Source organism: Stylophora pistillata, chromosome 11 (genome assembly GCF_964205215.1).
Source record: "Stylophora pistillata chromosome 11, jaStyPist1.2, whole genome shotgun sequence".
NCBI lineage: Eukaryota > Metazoa > Cnidaria > Anthozoa > Scleractinia > Pocilloporidae > Stylophora > Stylophora pistillata.
Window position 1 is genome coordinate 22869895 of NC_142529.1, and position 27805 is coordinate 22897699.

General features: G+C 38.2%; 2 protein-coding genes and 2 long non-coding RNA genes across 6 annotated transcripts in view; 3 read left to right on the forward strand and 1 right to left on the reverse strand.

Annotated features, from left to right (window-relative positions):
- Positions 1 to 461, forward strand: part of LOC111341141 (uncharacterized) — a 2392-nt gene extending 1931 nt beyond the window's left edge. Inside the window, exon 3 of the long non-coding RNA XR_015993060.1 lies at positions 1 to 461. This exon is cut by the window's left edge and continues 93 nt beyond it. This is a non-coding gene — a long non-coding RNA (uncharacterized LOC111341141).
- The window catches only part of LOC148720664 (uncharacterized), a 35334-nt gene extending 32150 nt beyond the window's left edge, over positions 1 to 3184 (reverse strand). Inside the window, exon 1 of the long non-coding RNA XR_015993063.1 lies at positions 2732 to 3184. This is a non-coding gene — a long non-coding RNA (uncharacterized LOC148720664). The remainder of the gene's footprint in view (positions 1 to 2731) is intronic.
- Positions 1745 to 27219, forward strand: LOC111345722 (uncharacterized). Of its 3 annotated transcripts, XM_088738053.1 has the most exons (8): positions 1750 to 2094; positions 11168 to 11240; positions 21392 to 21654; positions 21979 to 22215; positions 22439 to 22621; positions 23632 to 23688; positions 25644 to 25783; positions 26249 to 27219. In XM_088738053.1, the coding sequence occupies exons 1-8, from the start codon at positions 2034 to 2036 to the stop codon at positions 26369 to 26371; spliced, it is 1137 nt and encodes a 378-aa protein (XP_088594179.1). In that variant the 5' UTR covers positions 1750 to 2033; the 3' UTR covers positions 26372 to 27219. The 3 variants fall into 3 exon arrangements, with proteins under 3 accessions (XP_022808735.2, XP_088594180.1, XP_088594179.1); XM_088738054.1 differs by lacking the exon at positions 25644 to 25783 and having other exon boundaries at positions 1746 to 2094; XM_022953000.2 differs by lacking the exons at positions 23632 to 23688; positions 25644 to 25783; positions 26249 to 27219 and adding an exon at positions 22713 to 23291 and having other exon boundaries at positions 1745 to 2094.
- LOC148720665 (uncharacterized) lies at positions 23716 to 25627 on the forward strand. The gene is made up of 2 exons (XM_088739081.1): positions 23716 to 23731; positions 24378 to 25627. The coding sequence occupies exons 1-2, from the start codon at positions 23716 to 23718 to the stop codon at positions 25481 to 25483; spliced, it is 1122 nt and encodes a 373-aa protein (XP_088595207.1). The 3' UTR covers positions 25484 to 25627.
- Positions 27220 to 27805: the final 586 nt, after the last annotated feature.

Consider the following 27805-nt stretch of genomic DNA (forward strand, 5'->3'; position numbering starts at 1 on the left):
ATTGAACCTTGTGTTAATCCAACAAGCACAAACATGCTATTAGGCCATAACCCCATTTGAATTTTTAGGGTCAAACAGTTAATTTACAAGGCTGTAGCCAGAATGAGTGAACCCTGCCCCTCTTGTGTCTGCATGGTTTATTTCGTTAGGGGTAATTTTTTTTTGTACCAGAGTGTCACCTGTTTTGTTTTGTTTTCTATTTGGGGTTGTGTTTTCCATTCATTTCCCATAAAATATCAGTGCGCTGTGTTAGAATACATGCCTGGATATTCCGAGCACCCACACTTAAGTTATTTAACAGTTGTCTCAGATTAGAATACACCACAATGTACTACTGCTCACCTCCAAATTTCCTTTGTGGTAAATACCTAAAATGATTATTGTTTCGTTCTAGTTACGCCTATCTAAAAACCTGTATATAATATGATTCACTATGAGAAATAAATCAGTTGTTACTCCTAGCATTGGTTGATGTGTCATTTTGTGTAACTACTATGGCGACATCGAACTCTTGGAACCTAACACACTGATTGCATATTTTACTTAAAAACTTAATTCTTGGGAGTTGATGAATTATTATTGTTAATGGGAGCAGTAATGATGAGTGTGACTTCTATTTTTTATGTTAGGGACTGTGTAATTTGAGCACCAGCAAATGGAGCGGGGTTCATACCTTTTTGTGCACCTGAAAATGGGGGCACTGCAGAAAATTGTGCAACCATTTCTGAAGTGCCATATATTTTTGTGCATTCCAATTTCCATTCCACAGAAAAGAAACAACACTGAAGGAATCAACAACAAGTCAAATTTGATTAATTATTATTAAAATGATGGCATAACAAACAAACATAACATGGTGTATAGCAGTCCTCTCAAATTGGAATAGCAGTTATCGATAAATACTTGAAGCATCACAGGCTTCACACTGCATCAAACAAGCATGCAAAGCTAAAGGAGGTGCGAAGGCACATTATTCAACAACAGATACAGGGTTATACCCAAGATGAGGGAAGTCCACTTTGCAGTAGTGAAAGTGAAGAGGATTACTTATCTTCTGATAATGAAAGCGTTCAAACAGACTATGTCCTTGCCGAGATTGACTCGAGTCCAGAGGATGATGATGAGGAACTACTAGAGCTGGGAGGAGGGCTTTAAATAGTTCAGTGAGTTTTATTTAAGTTGTCATTAGTAAAACTGTTTCTGTGGCTGAAGGTGGGTCATCTTATTTCATGTACAGACTCGAAGGGGGGCCACATTATGTTATGCAGTGGCAAGAACAGGCCCATGGAAAATTATGAAGACGAAAATTAGAATGCACCAGGCCACCTCCACCTCTAATAAATGACCGGTCCCTTACCAGACTTCTGATAACAGGAAAAACAGTGATGGCAAAGCAAGCCCAAAACAGCAGAAATCGCCAAAATACACAACAGACACACAAGGAATGAGTAATTTTTATTAATATAACATGTAAAATGTTCATATTTCGGAATGTTTAGTGTTTTAAATGGACCATATTTTGTTCCCCATACTATTCCTTGTAACGCATTCAAATTCTCAACGGTTGCTCGCGTGACTTTACACCGCGTCACACAATGCATGACGCTTTTATGAAATAAGCCGAGACGTAACCTTGAGACGCCTGTGTTTATACCAGACAAGTGATAATGAGTTCGGGGGGGGGGGGGGGGATCGAATTTTTTGCGCTTTTGCGGTTTCTAATAGACCCCAATGCCCCCCTCGATAACTTACATAGCAATTCTATTTCTAGAATCGTTTCCGTCTCACCGCTTCTGAACTGACTAAAGGGATTATAGAAGTAAGCGTGCTCAGCAACGCACGAAAGCTATTTTAAACCTTGGTTTCAGAAGGTTACGATTACTCTGTATGCTCACTGGGAAGCGCCGGCTCTGGGGAGTTTGACTGCTTCTTAGCTTCGTCGTTCCGCAGAAGTCTGAGTTAGCATTGAATGGGAAAACATCAGTCTACGTGATTGTATATCGTTCAGGGTGCGTCGTTTGTTTAAGGCCACAATGGATCACATTCTATGGACCATGCTCTTTATGGTTTGTGTGATCGCGACAAGCTCACAAGGTAAACAGATTTCTTTCCTTGCCTATTTTATCACGAGTTTAGAAATATAAAACCTTTTCATGTTTGCTTTCTCTCGCGCTGTTTCTTTTTTTTAGTTGTGTAATAAGATTTACTCAAAGTTTATGATTTCCAGCACTTCCTTGATGTAAGTTATGGCGGAGAGAGTTACACAAACAGATGAATAACGCATAAACCTGTTTATGTTCCAGAAACGCAGTCATGTATAAACCACTACATTTACTTATGACAAAATATATTCAGCTTTTACTTATCATTACACACTCTGCCTCATTTACTGATTCTTTTCCGTCTTTTCCGGCTATCACGGTCTAAGTGGATGCGGAGGAACAGTAATAATTTATTCACTGCAGCTTTCAAACCGTTTTGTATGCTACTCTTTTTAGCTGCTGTAAAATCCCTCACTTTGCCGGCGGTCTATCGTTTCTATGATAAAGGTTATCTACAAGTATTTCGCGAACTATAGTAATGGTCATAGGACTACCTATTGAACACTGGCTAAAACCTTTTTGGAATACCAAAAAAAAAAATCCGTGGAATGAACTAACTTGTACAAAGTTAGGCAATCATTCTTTAACTAGTTGAGCACGCTTATCATACTCAAGAAGTAAAAACTGACCAATCATCAATCCGTAGTGTGACAGCTCATCAAAAACAAACTCATTCAGTACGCAGTTGGTATGGATTTAAACTCCAGTTACCAAGATTCATCTCCATTTGTCTGCATTTGTAAAATCCGCGAGTTTCGCAACGAAAGACAATTTCTGCAGTCTTTCGTTTGACTAAACTCAGTTCAGTTACCACACTTGTGTAAGCGTTTACGACAAATGATCGACAAGTTTATCACGGTTTTGTTTATCTAGTCGGTTTTGTTTATCTAGTCGAGTTTGTCAAGGTTTCACCCGCGACAAATTTTGTTGTCGGCAGTGTGTTTGAAAATTTGTCCGCTTCGACCAAAATTTGTCGAGTCACGACTAACCATTCGCACTTGTAAAGTGCTGGTAACGACAGAAAATTTGTCTAAACTAGACCCCTATCTGCGTGAACTCGGGCTTTCAATATCGCACATCTGGAGTTATCTTTCGGGGACTGCCATATTGCCACACGCAATCTCATCATTGCCGGTCACAAATAAGTCTACTTGTGTTTATTTTTGTCTGCTGGAGTGTAATGAATGTTGTTATGGTATTAGACAACAATCCAAATAATATATTACTATATAAAAGTAAGTTCCTGTAGATGCCAAAGGTTGAAATTCAAGGACTTTTCAATGACTTTGAAGGCCAAGTTTTAAAAAATTGAAGGGACCACTTTTGGAAAGGTTTGCATAAGCAATTTTAAAATTACTTAAAATTATTTAAAATTATTTCTCAGCTTTTCCATGAAAGTACTGAAATTTTCAACTTGAAAATTGCTAAAGAAAACCCATTGCAAAAATCAAGCCTTAGTCCTCAAATTCAATTATTTTTAAGGCCTTGAGTTTTTATTTTTTAAATTCAAGCATCGTCGAGGAATTTCAAGGCTCTTACAAACCCTGATTAGGTAATATATTTGTCTTTAACTGCAAGAAGGGAATTTTTTCTCCATCATTGGTACCAAGTCATAGTTTGTTGCCAAATGTTCACCCAAGGAGAGTTGTCAGAGATCAGTAGATTGAAGCAATATTACTGTTCAATACTTCATATTGTTTCTAATAGAAAAATCTCTGAATATTTAATACTGCTGATGGCTACAACAAGAGAAGGAGTGCTATTTACAGTTTTAGTATATTCCGTTAGAGGCATTTGACTTTCATTACATACCAAGAGGGAATACACATATTTTGACCTTTTTGTGGGTATAAAAATACATGTCTTTCAAAAATCTGAAAACCACATCAAAAACATTGTGCATTCAACTATTATTTCTAACAAGATTTTCCAAGAATTGATTTGCTGTCAACTAAATCAGACATTATTCCTTCACTGTAATCACTTTTAAGATCTAAACTTACTTCAGTTCCACAAACATCAGTTTTTGGCCAATCATCTGACAGTAAATACTTGTTCAAAGATGAATTTTCATAATCTTTTACCATACTGAATAACATTAGATAAGGTGTTTGAATTCCAATAACTACATGATTTTATTACTGAGTAGCAGAGTGAATAGATAGCCACAGCACAATTTTAAACTTTATCAATTTTCACACCTTTCAACTCAAATATATCACTGTTATGTATAATCTGAAAATAAAGAACTAAGCTATTCAGTGATGATACTTCAAGCAGCACACATGTACCTTGAGAATGGCTTCTACCATATCCCTTGCATGAGAATCGAATATTTCAAGCCAACATTGCCTTTACAATAGATAGCTACTGCAGTACATGGAACCAGCATATAGATAGAATAACTGCTGAGGCCAATAAGGTTTTAGGGTTGGTAAAAAGGACTTGTAGGGACTTAAATGATGTTGAAACCATGAGAACACTTTATTGTAGTCTTGTGAGACCCGTACTGGAATATTCATGTGAAACTTGGAACCCTTATACTAAACGTAACATTGACAAATTGGAGGCTGTTCAGCGAAGAGCTACCAGATGGATCACTAGGTCTGATGATGATTATGGTACTAGACTATCTAAATTGAGATTGTTGCTATTATCTGATAGGAGGTTGATTAGGGATGTTACGTTTTTGTTCAATGTAATTAATGGCCATTATGACACAGACATTTCCAATAAGCTCATATTTTGCAAGGACAGAAGCATGGCTTATAAATTGAGGGAAAATGACACACAGGACCTTGTCCCAAATTTTAGCAGAATTAACAGTCTCAAATAAAGTTTTTTTAACCGTATGGTTGGTGAATGGAATAGCTTACCTAATCACATTAGAGAATCAGATAGTATTGAAACTTTTAAAAAGAATGTTTCAAGTTTTATTAAGGATAAGGATAATTAGGGCATCTATTTTTATATTTCTATATAGTTTTGCTATATTCATTTTTTTTAATTCGAGGGGGCATCCCTTGTATGGTGCGTCAGCACTTTTGGTTGTCTCCTCCACAATTTTCCCTTTTATGGTTTTTATTAACCTTAATTCTAATTAATACTAATTGTTTGTGTATTCTTGTGGAGTGAATTTTAATAAATAAATAAACATCCTATTGTCAAGACAAAATTGTTGAAATTTCTGGATATAAGTGATTGAAAGGCTCTATCTAAGGAGGTATAGTACTGACATCCTTCTATTGTAGCTTCTTGATGAATAGTCTCACTGTAACTTTCACTGTATTCAAGTTCATAGTCAGTCTCAAACACATTTAAAAGTGTGGGTAATTCTGTCTGTATTAAAAATGACTGTCTGGCTAACTGAGAAAAACTTGAATGCAACTGATTTCCAATATTAATTATTGACACCAGATCATTAGCAGAATTGATTCCTTGTTTGTTTTTGTAAATCAAAGAGCATAAACTCATTGCAACACATTGTTGTCCTGAATTTTGTCCAAACACCAACTCATTAGCTTGGCTATATGGTGCCGTTATTGTTTTGCTAGGGTCAATGTACATTGGAGTAGGACCAGGGTTTTTCTCTATATCTGAACTCAGTTGAAATTTACAATAGTTTGATACGTGTTTCTAACTCTTACAAAGACGCATGGGTCTATTACAAGAAAACATAATCTGATAAATACCGACCTGCTCTATACTTCAATTGAATTATCCTTTGACATACCCTCAAGGAACAATTCAACAAATACTTCTTTTCATGTTGTGTAACTTTATTTAATCTCACCCTCTTAGTATTAAGCTTACAAACATTGCTTGTAACTCTTCTAACCTTCACATAACGACGTAACCAAGAGGGGACGAATGGGCTCATAAACAAATTCCTTCAGTTTTCTGCCCTTTCTTCTGAGATGTTTCAGAGAAGCTTCTTGTATTCTACTGGGTTCTCGACCACGTCTAAATACACGGCTGTGTTTACATGTAAACATAATACGAGATAGCTCGTTTGATATAGCAGATTTCGCTTGATAGTCCTCGATAAAAGGTTCACTCGTAAAGGATCGCTCGTAAATTGATCTCTCGTAAAGTTCGCGGACCGACCCGTTCCCAAAACGCTCCACAAGTTTTAGTGTGGGTCCACTGATAACGGTCGAATTTCCTTCGCGTACGTCCACGAAGGCAGCCATTGCTTTAAACCATGCCCTCAAGAGTTCATTCTACGGATGCGCGTACACTTCAGGCATGCGCTGTAGTGGAACTGCGTTTTGTGAGTGAACGCGAAAAAAACACAAAGCCGAATTTATACCTCGGGCGTTTCCTTCGGAAAGCCCGATTAAAAAAAAAAAAAAAAACCAAGCCCAATTTATAACACATCACGGCTGCGGGGAGACTACGCGTTTCTTTTTCCATTCACTATACGTACATATGATTTAATATATTTTCAACGTTTAGAAGTATTTTTTTGTGCGTATTTGTCAAGTATAATATCTTTCTCAAAGACAAACAAATACGCAGGCACTGTATTTTAGCATGTAATTTGAAACCAAATTTCGAGGTCAAATTCGTTGTACGTAGTAGTTTGAAGCCTCTCAAAGATTTGTATGGCCACTTTGATCCTTCTTCAATAGTTCTGACGAAACGCGCTCAAACGCGCTCCAACGGTACAAATGTTTTATGCATTTTAAGAGTAGTGGTTGAGACCCTTTTGTGGAGCCATAGTGGAGAGAAATTAAAAGTCCCATTGTTGTGTTTAGTGTGTTGTGTTACATAGCGTTACTACTGCAAGGACATTTATCAATCGTGTTGTAAATCTTCTTTCCTAAGTGAAGGAAAATTAACTAATCGCGAGTGTTGTGTGGTAAATCTTCTATCTTGATCATTGAATGAAGGACAGTTTAATTAGAGCAATGAAAAGAGTCACTTGATCTATGACAACCTGTACATTGCGTGAGGCGAAACTTCAGAAAGCCGGAAAGCAAAAGGCAGTCGACCGTTGAAAGGTGTTGATAGGCCTGTGCGTCTACGACCATTCGCCAGCGCTTTTAAAACTTCTACTCTTAAAGTTTAGCACTTATAAGGATATCTCTTGATGAATTTCCTTTGCGATATGATAATAAGGGTCAGTTTTGAGGTCTCATAATACCCCATCTGTATGTCAAAAGGCAGTCGACCGTTGAAAGGTGTTGATAAGCCTATGCGTCTACTACCATTCGCTAGCGCTTTTAAAACTTCTACCCTCAAGGTTTAGCACTTATAAAGATATCTCTTGATGACTTTCCTTTGCGATGTGATAATAAGGGTCAGTTTTGAGCTGTCAATACCCCATCTGTAAGTTCATGAGATTGTGTTACAAAAGGCAATATTTTCTTCTGTGTGCGCGCTATTTTCTTTGTTTCAGAGTATACTTCTCTCCTTTTACAAATCCCGTATTTACGCTCGGTTGAAAAAAATCTCGTCTATTACAAGATCTGTCTCTCTGATATGCGTTTGCATGTCAAGGGTCAATTAACAGTTGAATAACTCGCGTCTAGGAATATAATTACAGACTTGGAAATTATTCATCCCGCCCTCGGAGATTCTTAGGCAGATTGCAGTTTTGAATCTTTCTAAATAACGTCAGTTGCCTCCAAAGAACGAACTCGTCACGGAGGAACGACAGAGTCGCACAGTCCCGTCAAACGTTTTATCTTTCGAAGGAATGACAACAGAGAATGAATCCCATTTACAATCCACGTATATTCACGCCGTATCAACAACAGCAAATACAACTCTTGGAGGAAGGTCGCTTGATTACAGACAACGTGGAAATAGCTAATATCTTCAACAAACATTTTATAGATAGTGCTGCTGCTCATATTCCTATGGTATCCGAACATGCTCTTGTTAATCACCTTAGTGTCAATGAAATTAGTTATAGATGTAATCAACTGCAATTTTCCTTCCACCAAGTTGAAGCGGCTACGTAAAGAAACTGATAGATTCTCTGAATCCTAAAAAGACCACTGGTCCGAATAAAATATCACCAAGGGTTATTACTGTTTCCTCTGAGGCATTGGCAGTACCACTTACCAACCGTATAAATCACTGCATAACCATCCACGCTTGGCCAAGTTTGTGGAAACGCAGCAATGTGAGTCCCCTTTACAAGAAGGATAGTCCTACCGATAAGGCGAACTATCGTCCAGTGTCTGTGTTAACATGCTTCTCTAAAATCGTTGAAAGAGTTTTGCATGACCAAATGTATGAATTGGCAAAGTTGATACTAAGTGATAGTCTATCAGGCTTTTTGAAGGGTCACTCATGCGCGACTGCTCTCCTTAAAATGACTGATGATTTCAGAGCTTCTCTGTATAATAGGGATCATTGTATTGCCATTGCAGTGGACTTATCAAAGGCCTTTGACTCAATCTCTTTCAGACTACTTATTTCCAAGTTGAAAGCTTATGGCTTTACCGAAAGCGCAGTGAACCTTATTCGTTCTTATCTGCATGATAGGTTGCAACGAGTTAAGATTGGTAATAACTACTCAGATTGGAAAACAATCCAACATGGTGTTCCTCAAGGATCAATATTGGGACCTCTACTATTCAACCTATTCATTAATGAACTCACTTATTTTGTCAAAGATGCTAAACTAAGGCTTTCTCATGATGATACGACACTGTATCTGTCACACCCTACTCAATATGCGTTAGAGTTAAGATCTCAGAGAAAGTTCGATGTGCTGCAGTCATGGTTCAAGTGTAATTACTTGAATATAAAAAAAACTAAAGTATTGCCTTTGGGTGATAATCCGCCATGTTATGAATTGTTTGCTGACCGTACTAGGCCTCCCTTGAATGTGGTACACGATATTAAGTTATTAGGTCTAACTATTGACAGCTCCTTATCTTTTAAAGCCCACATTAAATCCGTGTGTAATAAGGTTAATGCCAAAGTTAGTGCTCTTAGGAGAGTTCGTAAATTCATACCTTCAGAAGTGATGGTCAATATTTACAAGGCATTTATTTTGCCACACTTAGAATACTGTGCTCCAGTCTTAGTTGGGTTATCATCTGGCCTATCTAACAAACTGGAGCTCACTAATCAGTATGCCATTAGAACTCTTTTAAACATGGCTAAGTCAAACTCATACAGTACCTTACTTGACCTTGTGGGACTGAAGACCCTAGAGCATCGCAGATATTCTCATGCTCTCTGCCTTTTTTTATAAATGCTTATATAACATGGGGCCGAATAATATTAGGGAGATGTTTTTATTTCGTAATAATAAATATGAACTCAGAGGCTTCTGCAAGCTTGATCAGCCTACTTATTCTAGCAGATTCATGCATAGGTCATATCAATACGTCACTACAAGATTATGGAATAATCTACCTGACTATGCAAGAAGAGCTCCTTCTCTTGATATTTTTAAATCAATGCTGGACGAGGTCAACTTGACTACCAGTGTGGAGTGTGAATGCAACTTTTGTACATAGTTTATTTTATCCCTAGCTTGTTCCCTCTTAGTTTTATTGATTCCTATTTATTCCCTATATATGCATCATGATTCCCATATAATTTTATAGTTCCTTTTTATTACTATTATTATCATCATTGTCTAGCGTGTTATATATACTATTTTAACCTGGCACGTTCACGTTAAAATGAGTTATACTCAATTGTGAAATGTGGATAAATAAATTACTTACTTACTTACTTACTTACTTACTCTCGCTACCACCTAAGATGTTCACTCCAACACGTCAAGATGCAAATGGCTCAATTTTTATTTTACGACCATGATGCAACGCAATCAGAGTGCGCACACCGCCTGATAAGGAATAGTATGGATAACAAAATATGGTCCATTTAAAACACTAAATATTCCGAAATAAGAATATTTTACACGTTAGATTAACAAAACTTACTCATTCCTTGTGTGTCCGTCGTCTTATTTGGCGATTTCTGCTGTTTTGGGCTTCCTTTGCCATCACTGTTTTTCCTCCGAATTCTGCCAACAGGAAAAACGGTGATGGCAAAGGAAGCTCAAAACGGAAACACAAGGAATGATTAAGTTTTATCAATATAACGTGTAAAATATTCATATTTCGGAATATTTAGTGTTTTTAATGGAGCATATTTTACTCCCTATACTATTCCTTATAACGCATTCCAATTCTGAACGGTTGCTCACGTAACTTAACACCGCGTCACACAACACGTGACGCATTCATGAAATAATCCTTCGCTTTTGCTTGAGACGGGAACTTGGGACGCCTGTGATCCAGCCATTCGAGAATTTCTAACTAAATAAATATGATCATTTTAATGGATAACTTCAGTTGCGTTGCCGACTTCTAAAGCTCCTGCGACAGTCAGACAGTTTTATATGGAAATACTACAAAATAATACTAAAATAATAATACTATCTAAACCAAGAACTGAACACATGAAACGTACTATAAATTAGCAAAATATTATTGTAATCATTTAATCATTTTATTTTACCACTATTTGTGCCAAGTTTTAAAAGGCCAATCAGCGCAATGTTATCGTAACCATTTAATTGTCTCAATTTCATAGCTTTTTTGGGTTTATAATTTATGTTTATATTTATTGGTGTATATTGTACATTATTTTACTATTGTATTTATTTATGTCAGGGACACCTGGGAGAACAGACTGCTGAATGATGTTCCCCGGTTAAATAAAGCTCATTGTCATTATTATTATCATTATTATTATTATTATTATTATTATTATTGTTATTAATAGGGCACGTTTTGCATGGATTATAACGGTCACGGCCAAAAAAAAAATATATTTTTAACTCTCTCACAGTTTATCAAACACTGATGGTGGAGTGCGAACTTTAGACAATTTTTCTCTCTTAGAATTGATCCCTTTAGGGAAATAGACTAAATTTCGCGAGGCTTTCGCCCTTCTTGGAACCTGTGTCAAAGTATGTATTCATTGAGGAAGAAGTAAAAATTGAAAAAACTGAAACAGCTAATAACACGACTTGGTCCGTGGCCTTTCTCAGCTCACCTCTGGTTTCTGTTTGTCTCTTGCAGCTTCCACGTGTTTTGATGGATATTGCCAGAACGGTGGAACATGTTCAATTTTTCAGGGGAAAGCTAATTGCAGGTATGTTCTTTTTGATCATTAAACATGTCGCGTCAAAGTACGGCGGTTCAGTTTTTCAATCGTTATTTTTTTCCGCATGTGAATTCTTGCCTGCATGGTTTCCGCGCTAATTGGCAAAGTAATGTTTGTTTAGCAAGACAGAATTTCATGTCTTTTGTAATCTCTCCAAAAGCGTACAGGTATTTCAACCTTGGTCAACTTTTCAGATGAGCCATTGCTTTTATTTCGTCTTATTCTTGCGTCTAGTCAAAATGGGTGATGACAAAACGCCGAGCCCTACTCCATGGATCACCCTATGGAGTACCTATGTGGAGTACCCCTAAGAATTATGTTTATATTGGTCAAATAAAATACTTTATAAACATGGTGAATCGTTTAGATATACATATGCTTGTAAACTCTCCGATGTTAGAAAAACTGTCTCGCTATGGAATACAGGATAAAGAACTGAACTGGTTTACGGACTATTTATTCCTCCGAAACCAGATCGCTCAGTTTAAGGGTGTATTGTCAGAACCTAACCCTGTTTTCACAGGTGTTCCCCAAGGAAGTATTCTCGGGCCGTTATTGTTTTTAGCCGGTTCATTTTAACGATGTCCACAAGCCGCTCCGTTATTTTAAGATTATCACCTACGCAGATGACTCAGTAATTTTCACATCCTCGAAAGACTTGGATATTATTGAACACAACCTCAGCGAAGACATCAATAGCCTCGCTTCCTGGTTTCGAGATAACGAACTTATCATTAATCTCAAAAAAGGAAAAACTGAAGTAATGCTATTCGGAACAGCAAAGATATTAAGTGGTTCTGATGGCAAAGAACTAAACCTCTCAGTAAATGGATCTCGCATCGACACGAATACAAATTACAAGTACCTAGGTGTCTATCTGGACCCTACATTGAATCTTGACAAGCATTTTTACAAAACATACAAGCAATCTGCAGGAAGAGTGAATTTATTACGACGAATCCGTTCTAACACTGACACCTTAAGCGCTGAACGAATCTACAGAGCAATGATAATGCCCATATTCACTTATTGCGGTCAAATTACGCTTGGTTGGTCGGAGACACGAAGGTGCCAAATAAGAAACCTGGAACAACGTAGTCACAGGATTATTCTGCAAAACTCAAAATGTCTAAACTGTGAACTCCGTCTACCCACAATTGAAAATTTTTTAAAGAAAAAGGCTTCTTTATTTGTTTCTGATTGCCTAAAAGGCAATGTTTGTAGTCCTTTAAAAGAATATTTTAAATTGTTAACCCACGATTTTAATACGAGGAACAGAGGGACCACCGTTGTTCTGCCGAAAGTGACTTGACTTTGTTCGAAAAATTTTTTAGTTTTTAGGAGCCTCAGCTTTAAATTTTTTACCTTTAAGAATCAAGCAAATTAGCAGTAGGAGGTATCATTTAGGGAGTCTTTAGATCAATTTTTTGCATAGGGCATGTAGTTAGGTGCGTGGTCATTCTTATCTTATTCTAGTTTTTATCTTTATATTATGTTATTTAGACAGGACCCCTTGGATAACTGCTCCTGCACTGAAGGGCTATCCTGTATAAATATTCGTTATTATTCTTCTTATTATTATTATCTCGCAGAGGAATCAACTGAATGCTACATTCTAATCAGGCAGCGCAGGGCGAAAACCGTAACCTGTGAGCCATGGAGTAAAAAATAAATGTACGTTAACTAATCCTAAAAAGCTTCTCCGTTGTGTCTACTGTCCTCTTTCTAACAGGAACTCAAACTGCCACCTTGAAAGTCCGGGCAATATTCAGCGTGCCCGAGAGCACTGCCCTCTGCATCTTTCGCAGTATGTCTGTGCTTCTGCCCCCCACCAGCTCGCGCATCATGACATCAACCTCAACATAACCTATAAAAGTAGCGTCGAGTTTCAAATGGAAATTGAAATAATTTTCCGTCGTGGTTTCGGTTCGCAAACGACACAAATTTAGGTGATTTCACGTTGTTGTTTTGCAAAGGACGGCCAAGGAATGTACTAAGTTTTAAAATGCACGTGCTGAGCTATTGTGCCGCCAATTAGATCGTTTGTTTTTTCATGTTCTCGTTGCCGTCGCCGTAGTGGTTTGCTTAAGGTCCCTAATCTCAGCGCACAGACACAGTATCTCTTCTCTTCCTCTCTCAGTTCGATCTCGAGTTCGATCTTGCTATCGTTTGAGCCAGAATACTGGTTGGTGACAGAAGGTTTGGGGCAACTATTCTAATGTGAGGTTCAAAAAAACTTTTCTAGTTTCTTGACAAATTTTTAATTTTATAATTAAGTCATATTCGGCACCGACTCGAGAGACAAACAGTGATAGAAGAGCCGATCTCGCCATAAGAAAGACTAGGCATCTGCCTTTATAAATTAGCGAGAGGCGGCTACCATTATACGATAGCTGAAATGGTAGGACGGGGTGTAGCAACCGCAAGCCGCATTGTACATGACGTATCTGAAGTTCTGGTTGTTGAGTCATGGACTGAAAGTGTATCAACTTTTATGCCATGTACCCAGGATGAATTAAGGCAAAAATGTTGGACATGGATGAATATTGGCAGTTTCAGCGCTGTTGGGCTGCATTAGATGGCTGCCACATCCCAGTGAAATACCCACCTGGAGGTTTGGAAGCCTGCAAGGAGTATCAAAATTCTAAAAACTTTTATTCCATTGTTTTGATGGGCATGGTGGACTCACACTACCGGTTTGTTTGGGCCAGCTGTGGGTATCCTGGCAATTCCCATGATGCAATAATTTTAAAATCAACACATATATGGCGGGAAATCCAGGATGATGATTTAATATCAAATATTGCAAAATCAGTTGATGAGATAAATGTCCCACCACTTATTTTGGGTGATTCTTCCTTCCCTCTCCAAACTTGGCTTATGAAACCCTACACCAATGCAGTGCTGAGCCCTCAACAGAGATACTTTAATTCTTGATTAAGTAGAGCTCGGAAGATTACCGAGGGGGCATATGGATAACTTAAAGGAAGGTGGAGGGTTCTTTTGCGAAAAAGTGAAAGTGGTAAAGTCCACGTTCGCACAATTACACTTGCATGTGTTGTACTGCACAACATTTGTATTACAAACAAACAAACAAATACTTTATCGAGGGTAAAATACATTATTACCGGTTACCCGGTAGTTTGCACAATGGCCCCCAACAGATCCGACTAAATTTAAAAATACATAGTAAAAAATTCATAATACTAAAATTGTACTTAAAACGTCCTACTGATCTTAAAATGCTCTATCGAGGTGTTTTTTTTACTAAAATTTTTCAGTAACGTTATCTTAAAATTTGAGTGGGAAGTTATGTTTCTAAGTGAGTTACCTACTAGTTTATTCCATAGCCTACATGCACTTGAGTGGAAAGTTCCAAGCCCTGAGTTTCTTTTACAAGATGGTGTTAGAACGTCATTACAGATAGCAGATCTAGTACAATAACCATGTGTAGATCTGACATATTTCAAATATGAACTAAAATATTCAGGACAATGACCTTGGCTGACTTTATGTAGCATACAAAGTTTTCTAACGCGTACAATGTCATCTATAAGTAACCAGCCTAATTTATCAAAAAGTTCAACGGAACTATCGTTGATAGTGGCGTCCAAAATTAATCTTCAGCATCGTTTTTGTACTTGTAACAACCTTTGAAGGTTTTCAACCGAGCAATTACCCCAAACAGTACAACAGTACTCAAGAATTAGGTTAATGAGAGCATTATATAACATTTTTCTACATTCAATAGTTAAATAAACTTTTGCCCTCTTGAGGAGAGATATCTTAGAGTTCAACTTTTTTTGTAAGATAATCAATGTGTAGGTCCCACGAAAGATAAGGATCGATCACAACACCGAGAAGTTTTTCTCCAGCTGATTCCTCAAGTCTTACGTTGTCCAAGGAAAGCTCTAACGTAGTTATTTCACTGTGATAAAGTTTTTTCGACAAGATTCGACATTTTTGACAAGAACCTTAATGACATTAGGAGATTCAGAAACGGCATTTCCAAGTTTTGTGTCTGACTTTACTTTTTTGTTGTTTTTCACCGGCACAAATAAGTGTAGACTTGGGAGTCTGCACTGCTACTGTTTTCGTGACTGTCTTCTTGTGGTGGTGGGGTTGTTGCTGATGGTTCATGTGCCTGCTCCGGTTGGCATGAATCTCTTGTTTTAACAAGAGCATAGAGAGCTTGGAACCATTTCCCATATCCCTGCTTCTCCTGAAACCTCTTGATCCCTATGGCAGTTTTTATTGTCATAGTAGCACCTTTGCATTTCCTCAGTAGTTTCTTGAACTTAGTACGCATCTGGGACACGCTGAATGTGAATTCGCTACCTATTTCACTGGGCTTTCCTTCATTTCCTTTAGGATGTTTTCATAAATTTCACTATTATTATTTATAAAAATGAGTTTCCTCTGGTAGTGGGCGTTGTGGACGATGACGTCTACCAGGTCATCGACCTCTTCTGGGCTCCAACTGGAACGTCGCCCTCCCTTGTTTTTCTTGGCCTTGTGTTTTTTTCTTTTTTCCAAAGCTGGCAAGCAGCTTACTTTCATTATCTTCATCATCTGATGAATTGTTAGCATTAATTCTTGCCCTGTAAAACAAACAATACATGTATGACATTTATAGTACTATTTTTAGTTCCAAAGATAGAAATCATCTGAAACTTAACATGATTTACTCATTTTCATTGTCATAGTAAGCTGGTGAAGATCTAACACTGAACGATTAGGCCAGCGAAAGTTGATTTCATGTTTGTCGTCAGTGCCCGCATGGGATTTAGCCACCACTTGAAAAATTTTTATTATTTATTATTTTTGGAAAATGAAAATAAACTCAGGGTGTCTTCTTGTTCAAAGCATACTTTCTCTGCCCTGTTTTCTTCGATGCCAAACTCTAATAAACTTCAGCAACAGCTTTATGCCTTTAAAATGACCATGCTTATCTATTATTGAACATCAGTGAATTATGAAAAGTGAAAATACCCCCACCAATTTTCTGAAAGTGGGAGACGAGAAACATGCATGATATGAATTTTTGCTGGTCTCAGATCTATCATAATATCATTAATGTTTTTTCACATTTGTTTTCCTTTTTAATGTTGAACTATAAACGCTACTGTACGTGATTGAAATGCAATACAAAGTCCAAAGTGAATATATTCTGGCTATCAAACATTTTCTATGCAACGATTTCTAAAAACATAAACACAGAACTAGTGAGACAATATTTAATATAGTGAAAAATGAAAAAAGAATACTAAGTTCAAACGTTATAGCATTTATATCATTGAGAATAATTACCTTTTCTTGGATTCTCCAGCAGAAGAACGATGCTCATGCGAGTTTGAGGCCTTTATCTCTTCTTCTTCCATTTTTTCCTTTGAAACAGACCTCGCAACAGTAGCCTATTGGCGGCCGTCACCATCAAAAATACAAGGATGTCAAATAGATCAGTAAATACAAAGATGGTTTAAGGATCAACTGCAGGATAGCATACCTAATAAAGGAATGGCGTGGCCAAATTATAGAGTCTAGTTTTCCTTCATGAAATAGAACACCCAAAACATAAGTAGTTTAGCCAAATGATAAATGTTCTAGTTGCCCATGTCGAGTTGGAGCATGAAATTGTGAAATGGACTAGCTAAATTGCGAATAGCCTAGCACTCATTTGCTATAAAGTACACAAACGGTGTAGCGTTGCGTCAAATGACTCAAGGTAATATCGAGTAGCACAGCGTACGCACAAACGGTGTAGCGTTGCGTGAAATGGCTCAGCGTAATGTCGAATGGTACATCGTACATTCAAGCAACGTAGCTTTGCGTGAAAAAGGTTCAGCGTAATGTCGAATGGTACAGCGTACGCACAAATGGTGTAGCGTTGCGTGAAATGGCTCAGCGTTATGTCGAATGGTACAGCGTACACACAAATGGTGCAACGTGGCGTGAAATGGCTCAGCTTAATGTAGAAGGGTACAGCGTACATACAAACAATGTAGCGTTGCGTGAAATGGCTCTGCGTAATGTCGAATGGTACCGCGTAGACACAAATGGTGTTGCGTTATGTCGAATAGCTTCGCAGAACATCAGACGCTCTAGCTGAAAATTAAATTGCTTAGCATTATATGAAATATTTCGATGTTGTGGCCAATTGTCGAGTTTGTTTGGGGCGTGACGTGAAGGCTATCTCGACGAAACCACCAAAAATACAAACCGCAAATGGAACAGCAGTCTGCTGGGAGGCAAGACTAGCGCGAAACCATCCCATAGTGTGATCGCTATGTTTAAGAGTCTTCACTTCGCCTTGCCGCAAAGCAGAGGCAATTCGGTAAGTTTCTCCTCTTTGTTTTTCCGTGCCGGTATTGCATTTATTCGTTGTCGCTCATGAAAGCGTTACTTTAGAATAGCAACGAGAGTGGATTCTATCACGGTTTGCCGGCCTCCCGGTTTACCACAGTTTGCACGCTTTGGTGAGCCTGAATGTTATGACGCGCATTAAATATCGATTGCCGAGCTCTCTTTTTCTTTTCTGACTCGCGCTTACTTTTCACCTAGAGTTTAACTGCAGAGGCTCTTTGAACATTGTAATAGTACGAGAGAGGTTGAGTTTTGTGTGTGTCTTGGACACCATTGTAAGAAAACTGATATCCTTGATCTGTTTTGAAATTTTTCAATATAACATGTAGTGTTTGCCAAAGCAACTTTTTTTTTCGAGTGAAGTGGTTTTTAGCACATACATACCTTCCTGGATGAGGTAGGTCTGCCTTAAAGTTAGTAAGAAAACGTTCAGACATAAAAGAGGGTGGTAAAGGGAAGGGGGGAGAACGATCCTTTCACAATTTACGAAAAATAAAATCAGCTTCATAACGGGTGCCGAAAATATCTAAGATAAACTTAAGGTTACTTCCAACCTTCGCGGGTGTCCTTCGGGAAAAAATTCGTACGCGCGCTAGTTTCACTAAAATCCCAGCAAACTACATGTCAGGAGAAAGCCTAATAAATGTAAATTACGATAAAAATATAATTTAAAAGACTTTTTTTTCAAGGAAGTGTCAAGAGCCGGTAAGGCGTTAAACGAGCAAATGTTCCTCTATTGAATTCATCGGATATCGGATGCTGCAGCACAAGCAAAATGGCTGCACAGTCTCATTCACAAAGCATCGATCAACAAAAGTGTGTCAGACTTTTTTGATATTCTGATTGGTTGCATAGATATCGGAATCTAAAGTTGGAGTAGCTAAAAACTGATCTGCGAGTCGTGTTGCGTAAAATGGACGCCACGGGACAAATTTTTCAAATATCAGAATTTCCCGACACACGTTTTGGAACGACAACGAATAAACGCAATATCGTCAGGGAAAAAAAGAGGAGAAACTTACCAAATTGCCTGTGCTTTATGGCAAGACGAAGTTAAGACTTTTCAACACAGCGACTATACTTTCACTTTCGATGACGTCATTCCCCCAGCAGATCGCTGTTCCATTTGCGGTTTGTATTTTTGGTAGTTTCGGCGAGATAGCCTTCGCGTCACGTCACAAGCATGCTCGACGATTAGCCGCAACATCGAAATATTTCATGCAATGCTAAGCAATTTAATATCCAGCTAGAGCGTCTGATGTTTTGCAAAGCTATTCGACGTAGCGCTACACCATTTGTGTTTACGCTGTTCCATTCGATATTACGCTGAGCCATTTCACGCAACGCTACACTGTTTGTATGTACGCTGTACCATTGTACATTACACTGAGCCATTTTCCGCAACGCTGCATCATTTGTGTGTACGCTGTACCATTTGATTGTTTGTATGTACGCTGTACTATTCGACGTAACGCTGCGCAATTTCACGCAACGCTACACCATTTGTGTGTACGCTGTACCATTCGACGTTGCGCTGAGCTTTACACGCAAAGCTACAATACGCTGTTTGTATGTACGCTGTACCATTCGGCACTACACTGAGCCATTTCACCCAACGCTACAATGTTTTTGCGTACGCTGTGCTACTCGATATTACCCTGAGTCATTTGAAGCTACGCTACATCGTTTGTGTACTGTATAGCAAGTGAGTGCTAGGCTATTCGCAATTTAGCTAGTCCATTTCACAATATCATGCTCCAACTCGACATGAGCAACTAGACCGTTTATCATTTGGCTGAACTATTTATGTTTAGGGTGTTCTGTTTCATGAAGGAAAACTAGACTGTCTATAACTCGGATCTATATGACATCCTTGTATTTTTGGTGGTGACGGCCGCTCATACGGTACCGCCTTAGTTTGCCGCCATTTCGCGTCGGTTACAATTTGCGTATGTCATTTAGCCAAAATTAGATTCGCGGGAAAAAATATAATTAAAATAATTTATGCATTTAGTTCGGCACATGTGAAGATCGACGTTTAAATGAGGTGTCGCATCAGAGTGGAATCTTCGACTGGCTTAGTTGAAGATGCGACGGAAGTCGAATTTAATTAAAATCTGCCATCATACCCAACTGATTTAGACGTCGAACTTCACATGCATTTAATTTCTGAGTTTAGTTTGGCACATGTGAAGTTCGACGTTTAAACCGGGCCTTAATTTAAATTAATGATCTTTCCAACTCCCTGCGAGGCGCCGTGCCAAGACTGTTTACCGATGACACCAATCTTACGTTATCTGTTAGGACGTTAACAGAGATTAAGCTAGCTGGCTGAAAGTCGACAAACTCAGTCTAAATGTTCCTAAAACAGAGCTAATGATTATTGGATCAGGACAAAGATTATCTGCCTAATGTGACGATGTGGAAATCAGAATTGTTGACCAAATTATCAAGAGAGTCGACAAGACTAAATCCTTGGGTCTTACCATAGATACTCAACTCTCGTAGGGTAAACACGTTGAAGGGGTTTATCATATTTCTTGATCGTGGCTAATTAAAATTGATTGCGATTGAAAATTTCTCCAGATTAGTGATTTAACTTACGATTATGAATTGGAAACCAAGTGTAATTGAGTTAGCGCAAAGATTTTTACCAAGTGAGACATTTTCATAGGCGAACGACCGATCATAGACTTCAACGATTTCACAGGAGAAATAGAGTTCTTCTTAATATTTGTTGCTAACAACATCAAAAAGTTATGCGATAAAGTTTGATGATCAGGAATATTTGCCTGTGTGACTGAGTCTGAATTGTTGGCATTGAGTTTTGAATATGGCTTTCATTGTTAGTTGTTTCATTAGCAATACAAACTACAGCTGAATGTGCCAAACATTTCCTCTTTGCCAATAATGGTATTTCATTAGACTTATTTGCTGCGATTGGTACTATTTATCCATTACGTTAACAAAAGAATGTGCCTCTTAAACGCTACATGTGTACCTTATTCTGTGGACAGACTTTTTGGATGTATAAATGTTAATTTGGTAGTAATTTTTGAGTGGAAAATATAGCATGTTTTATTCATTCATTTGTGAAGCCTTAAAGGGAGATGGCGGCAGTATGAAAGCATAAGTTTGACCTTTTTTTATGTATGTACAGGATTCCAAAACCAATCCGGAAAGTGCATTACAGCAATGAATGAAAATATCCCAGGGGGTGTATAAAGTTTGAACAAGGCATTGTGACCAAGTCACAGGTCTCTTCTTATGTTTAAGGAGCTTTATAAATATGTTTTTGTCTTTGCTAAGCTATAACATAATTAAAACAGATTGCACCAAATTAAAACACGATATAGCCAGGTGATAATGAATACCCTTCTAAAGAAATTATATTTGGCTTGATGGGTGAGGCTAAGTTTTATTTCGTAAATTAGCCCTTGACACTCTAACTTCACTTCGCATATTCTCCATACTGTTCTCTACACATTTCGTAAGGTACTGACAAGGAGAAGTTGTTTTACAATCAAAAGCTTCCTTAGTTAGTGGTCATTTCCGTTTTCTTATGACCTTTATGTTTGATTCATGGGTGATATTGGAAGGAAAAACTAGATGCTAGTTATTCTTAGAGGTGGAAGAGTTAAATCTCATTGCAATCGATGCATCTTAATTACCATTTGCTTATTCAATTTAGGGACAAGTTTTATTTCGTCAGCAAAATTTTTTTATTAGCTAAAAATCTGGAGAGACCCTTACCAAATTATATTCTTCATCGACAGTTGTTCATCAAATTTCACTGGAGACAATTGTCAATATGATATGGATGAATGCCAAGTGAATAGTCAATGCAAAAATGGTGGAACTTGCTCAAATACTTTTGGTGGCTACATTTGTAGTTGTATATTTGGCTGGGTTGGACCTGATTGCTCCATCAATGAGGATGACTGTGTGTCTTTTGGAAATACTCCCTTGTGTTTCAATGGTGGCACGTGTGTGGATAGAATTGGAAAATTTGATTGTATCTGTCCTCCTGGAAAAGTGGGTAAGTATAATTATAGTGTTTGTATACATGTGAGGTTAGTACCAATAGAGACCCTAAAATAAACATGAAGTCTGTATATATGAAAGTAATTCTGGATCTTTCTCTACTCTATAATAAGTGCTTGGTTACTTGTGGAAATGATATTAAGGATGTCATGTACTGAGAAAAGATTGAATGAGTTACAGTAACAGAGCTTTTGAGAGTCGAAATTGATTAGATTCAAAAGACAGCTTTCTTTGTGTACTTGCTAAAGCCTGACCATCCAGGCACAGGTTTTTTTTCTTTTCTGGTTATCTTACGTGTGCTCAAATTAATATCTACCAGGTCCTGTGTGCCAGCATGATGATGAATGTTTTTATAAACCTTGTTATGGAGATGCTATTTGTTCAATTGATGCATTTGGACAATATAGTTGCAAATGTCCAAGAGGGTGGACTGGTGAGAATTGCAGTATTGACATTGATGAGTGCAATCGGGATATAATAACACCTTGTCACCATGGTGGCACCTGCAAAAACACTCTTGGATCTTTTGCATGCATTTGTGCTCCCGGTTACACAGGTAAATATTATAACACAGTTGATGGAATGAACTAGATAGTAGCAGAGAAGTTTAAAAAAAGGCTTTTGTTAAAGGATCAGTTTTACATGTCAATGTCCACAAGCAGAAGCCATTATTGGACTCTGATTATGACTTGGTAATTAATTAAAATCTTTTAAGGGACACTTACAGAATTGCACTACACTACTGTCAGGGTGTATATCAGCAAATTTCTTACATGCAGGTCAACAAGTCTGTGTAAAGTTAGTGGTCGACACGTCATCGGCATCCACGCTGCTGTTACTATCAGCGCTAGTATCACTACCAACATCAACACCAACTCGAATATCACCGAAACCATCGGTAGTAGCATCAATATCACTGAAGCCGGAACTACCCACTAGAGCTACCACTACAATATCGACAGGTAAGCTAATGAACTGGTAAACCATCCATACTTCTTCATTTGCCAGATTATATTCATACTTTACTTCTGTGGTACAATATTAATGTTTCAGGTCTGTGGAATAACATCCCCACTGTAACAGCTGCCACGGTTTTGCCTGCTGTTAAGAAGACGTTAACAAACTTGTGCGCGCGCGACTCGCGTGCGCGTGCTTTGAGGTTACGAAGCAATCTCGTAAGCAAATCACGCGGACCCTTTTTTAATGTTGACGTGTGCGATTTTTAGAGAAGAGTAGTTGAAGTTTTTTTTGTTTATCGTTTGGTTGTTGTCGTTTGCCGTAAGACTACAGTTTTCTGTGTTAGAGTAAGTGTCTGTTTGGATTTCCCGTTTCGCTTCCGAATACCTAACTTATATTGAAGTTCGTTTTGGTTCGATTCTTACAAGCGGGACTGTTATGTAAGTGCTAATGTTCCTTTCCTTGAGCTTATATATAGTTTTTTTTTTTGTGAGTTTGTTTGAGTTTTTAGCTAGCTTTGCATCTTGCCTTTATATCGGAATGTTTGGAATGTTGGTTTGTCTATTCGCATTTAGCTTAGCTTCTTCCTTATAAATTCATATTTCAGTTTACGATAAGTACTTGGATACCACGACTACGTTAAATAAACGATTCAAGGCTTGTCCGTAAAATATATCCTCGCTTCATAGTGTGTCTTCATTTGCGAAACTCATAGTTGTCGTCGAAATTTTGCTTCGCATGTGTCGGCCGCAACACCCACTAAAGATCTAGGGTTTAGCATCATATTTCAGATTTTCAGCTTAGCATTCATACTTTAGATTTGTGGTGCTATAGGTGATGTATCTTCTATATCTTGGCCATGGTATCAGATCTATGATCATATTAAAGGATTTCAGGGTCACTCTTTATCTTATCACATGTGACTTTTTCACATGATTGCTAAGGTAATAATATCGATAACAATCTATTACTGGTTATCTGACAATTTACATGAAATGTTCTTAAAATCACCCAGCATCAAAATCACTGACGCCGGAAATATCCACTAGAACTACCACTACAACATCAATAGGTAAGCTAATGAATTGGTAAACCATTCATGCTTCAGTTCTGTGGTAAACCGTTCATACTTCTCCATTTGCCAGATAATATTCATACTTTACTTCTGTGGTACAACATTAATGTTTCCGGTCTGTGGAATAACGTCTGAATAAAGGCTGATAGTTTCTAAAGATAACTGTTCAGGGCTGCTTCGGTGGGGGTAACGAAATAATTTGGATATATCAAAAAAGTTGAAATGGTAAATTGGCCACCGTAACGATTACAAAAGCTGACGTTTCGAGCGTTAGCCCTTCGTCGGAGCGAATAGAGGAATTGTGGCTTGTGTGTGCTTTTAAAGGCAGAAAGTGGAGCTACGTTATTGGTGGGAACATGGCAACGAGAAAAACACGAATAAATTAGTGGAATGAAAAGCGTTCGTTGATACCTGTGGGATTTAGACTGCCGGTTTGAAAGATGAGCTTTTGTTCAAGAGTTTTACAGCTTTCCGTGCTACCTAATTGTAAGGAAAGACCGCAGATTGCCATATGTTGCTTAGAATGATTAGGTAAATTAAAATGTCTAGCGACTGGTTTTGATTTGTCCCTGTCATTCCTTTCCACGTCACGAAGGTGTTCGCGGAATCGGTCACCTAGTCCACCTAGTCTTCTGCCTGTTTCGCCGATGTATACGTTTTTGCAATAAGTGCAAGTTATCCAATAGATTACATTGGTGGAGGTGCACGTGAAGTGATCGGTGATCTTAATGGATCGCTTGGGTCCCGATATTTTCTCAGTGTTGTGAACTCTTTATCCTTCTTAGACATCAAAGTTTCAATTGAAAGCAACGGTTTATGCCCTTGTGTGTATTACAAACCTACAGACTCGCATATTTACTTGTTGTATTCGTCTTCGCATCCATCTCACGTTAAGAATTCCACTCCTTTTTCTCAGTTTCTAAGACTTCGTCGTTTATGTAGTGATGACTCTGATTTCCACCACAAATCAGAGTCAATGTGCCAGTTTTTCGATAAACGAGGTTACCCTGTTTCTGTCGTTCAAGCGGGTTACCACCGCGCCCAACTTATTGATCGACATTCGGCACTACAAAGGTCACAAAAGGAAAATTCCGACCGCATTCCATTCACTCTCACGTTTCACCCTCAGAACCACTCAGTTAAATCCATCATTCTTAAAAACTTTAAATTACTTCAAAACGATCCAGAGACAAGCACTATCTATTCGCAGCCTCAGCTCATTTCATTCAAACGTGACAAAAACATAGGCAATTGTTTGGTCGGAAGTTCTTTTCAGACTAATGACCAACGAGGCACTTTTAAATGCGCTCGTGCACGATGCAAAACGTGTCCTTTCATTCACAACACTGAGAAAATATCGGGACCCAAACGATCCATTAAGATCACCGATCACTTCACGTGCACCTCCGCCAATGTAATCTATCGCATAACTTGCACTTATTGCAAAAACGTATACATCGGCGAAACAGGCAGAAGACTAGGTGTACTAGGTGACCGATTCCGAGAACGCCTTCGTGACGTGGAAAGTAATGACAGGGACGCATCAAAGCCAGTCGCTAGACATTTTAATTTACCTAATCATTCTAAGCAACATATGGCAATCTGCGGTCTTTCCTTACACTTAGGTAGCACGGAAAGCCGTAAAACTCTTGAACAAAAGCTCATTTACCATTTCAACTTTTTTGATATATTCAAATTATGTGGAATAACCTCCCCACTTAAGATCTTGGGTTTGGCATTATATTTCAGATCTGCAGCTAAGCATTCATACTTTAGATTTGTGGTGCTGTAGATGATGTATCTTCTATATCCTAGCCATATGGTGTCACATCTGTGATCATGTCAAAAGTTTTCAGGGTCACTCTTTATCTTTATCACATATGACTTTTTCACATGATTTGAATAAAATAATGTTTCCATCAATCAAATGGTCACATTCTTCTCCTTTTAAGACAAGGATGAAGAAACTTCTGAATTTCCCTTCCAATTCATCTGGGGATCGGTTGGTGCCTTTGCAGTACTCGTTTGTGTTGTGTTAATCGCAATTGCTATCAAACAAATCAGGCGAAAGAGGAAAGACCCTTTGGTTATGGTATGATATAATTAGCATAATAAGATAATTAGAGTTATGATAATTAGTATTATGATGTTTTTGTGTGTTTAGCCTATTCCAATGGATGAAAATAACGATAAATTTGCTTTAAGGGAGGGAAACTGTATAACTACTACAATGAGTGTTGCATTTCCATGTTGACGCAATATGCTTGGAGGAGATATACTTTAATTGTGTCCGTTGTTTCCAGGCACGAATTTATCGTTTCGCCGGCATAAACCTGTAGCTTCTGCAATACGTTCTTGACAACAAAAATGTCTGCCAAAGCACTTTTGGCCATTTTTAATTTGATTGTCATGATCGAAAACGTCATCAGATGTGGAAAAAATGTCACTGGTCACAGGTTAACCAGATTTAACGTAGGCTTTTCATGCTTTCATTTCATTCAGAATATGGCAGCATCAACCTTTGGGCTTCAAACTGCTTCTTTTTGTTTCTTTATAGGAGAGAAACAACGAGGATAATGTTTCCATGATGGAAATTACACCGGACATTATGAACCAGCTGAGAGATCATAGCCAGCAGATCCCTATAGAGGCGCCAGCAGAAGTGCCAAACTCACTGTAAGTTCCAGAATCCTGTGAGGAAGCTGAGGCGATTGAGAGCTGCGATGAACTGTTATCATAATAGTTTATAGTCAGTCTTGATCCATTGTTGGTCACAGAAGAATTTATGGCAATCACCTCTCCATCTTTTATCCACTCTACCTCAGACACAGGTGTAGAAGTGTTATATCGACAGATCAACGTGACATTCTCCCCCTTAGCTATAAACTGCTCTTGACCACCATCAATTTTAACTTCAGGCTCAACTGAAATTTAATCAAAACTCTTTTTAGTTTCAAAAGGAGAGGATTGGGGTCTATTAAAAAGCCGAAAAATCGTAGAATAAGGTTCGGCGGCTATTCGAGATCAGTAAAGGCGCATAATTACCGCCCAGATTGAGGAGAAACCGGAACTCAAATAGGAAAACCAAAAACCACATCGGACACCAAATCCGAGAGACAATTGTTATTTCGGAAGAAAACCACAAACCAAATGCTAAAAAAGAAAAATCTGGAGACCGCAAGGCCACCATAACCGAAAAACTGAAGGTTTTTGGTTCGCTAAGAAGCGAAAAACTGATCGAAAAATAACCAAAACCGCAAAACCGAAAATTCCAATGCCCCCTTTTCGAAGTGACATTTACCAAAGCCACTGGGGTAGGTCCGAGCGTCAAGATCTCGAACCAAATATTGTTCCTTTCCGGCCTTACATATTACATATTATCAAAAACTGGATCATTGGATAATGCAATTCAAGACTTTTTATTGGCTTAGCCATTATGGTATATGAGCCAATCTACCATAATCTAATATCTGTACAGTGTAACATCCGAATTCTTCTAGCAAAATAAAGTCGAGAAGATTTGTCTAATATCATGGGGGCGCTTTTTTTAATAACACAATTACTCCACTCGCGCTTGTTGGATATGAGATGATTATAGCCAACTCGGCGCTACACGCCTCGTTGGCTATCCATCATCTCATATCCAAGAAGCGCTAGTGGAATAGTTGTTAATTATTATTCTACTTCTGAATCATTTTACCAAATAAGGTCAGAAGAACACGCAAAATTTAAATACGTTATTAACCAAGCCTGTCCGGTCAAGATGACATTTTTATAGACCGAGACGAAGTCAAAGTCCGTAAAAATGCGAAAAAAAGAACGATCGTAATTCTAATTCAATTTTTTCAAGCGCGGGATCAATGTGGGCAATCCCGAGCGAGCGAGATGAGCCCATCTTGCCCGCTCGGGTAGCCAATCAGAACACGGGATTCGCTTTATCTTGCCCACAGGCGCTGCGAGCGATGTAGTAAGCCACGGTATTACACTGTAACAGGGCAAAATGCCGCACTAAGCGATTCAAAATTTGACTTTTCATGCTTTTGTTTCTTTTGGTTCTCTTGTTAAAGAAAATAATTTTTAAGTGCGAAAATATTTTTGTCGGTCTGAAAGAGCA

Excerpts from the sequence above, each read along its gene's own strand:
- LOC111345722 (XM_088738053.1), top strand. The coding sequence starts at position 2,034 with ATGGATCACATTCTATGGACCATGCTCTTTATGGTTTGTGTGATCGCG. Across the intron at positions 21,655-21,978 it reads CTGTCCTCCTGGAAAAGTGG|GTCCTGTGTGCCAGCATGAT; the intron begins GTAAGTATAATT and ends AATATCTACCAG. Across the intron at positions 23,689-25,643 it reads TACCACTACAACATCAATAG|ACAAGGATGAAGAAACTTCT; the intron begins GTAAGCTAATGA and ends TCTCCTTTTAAG.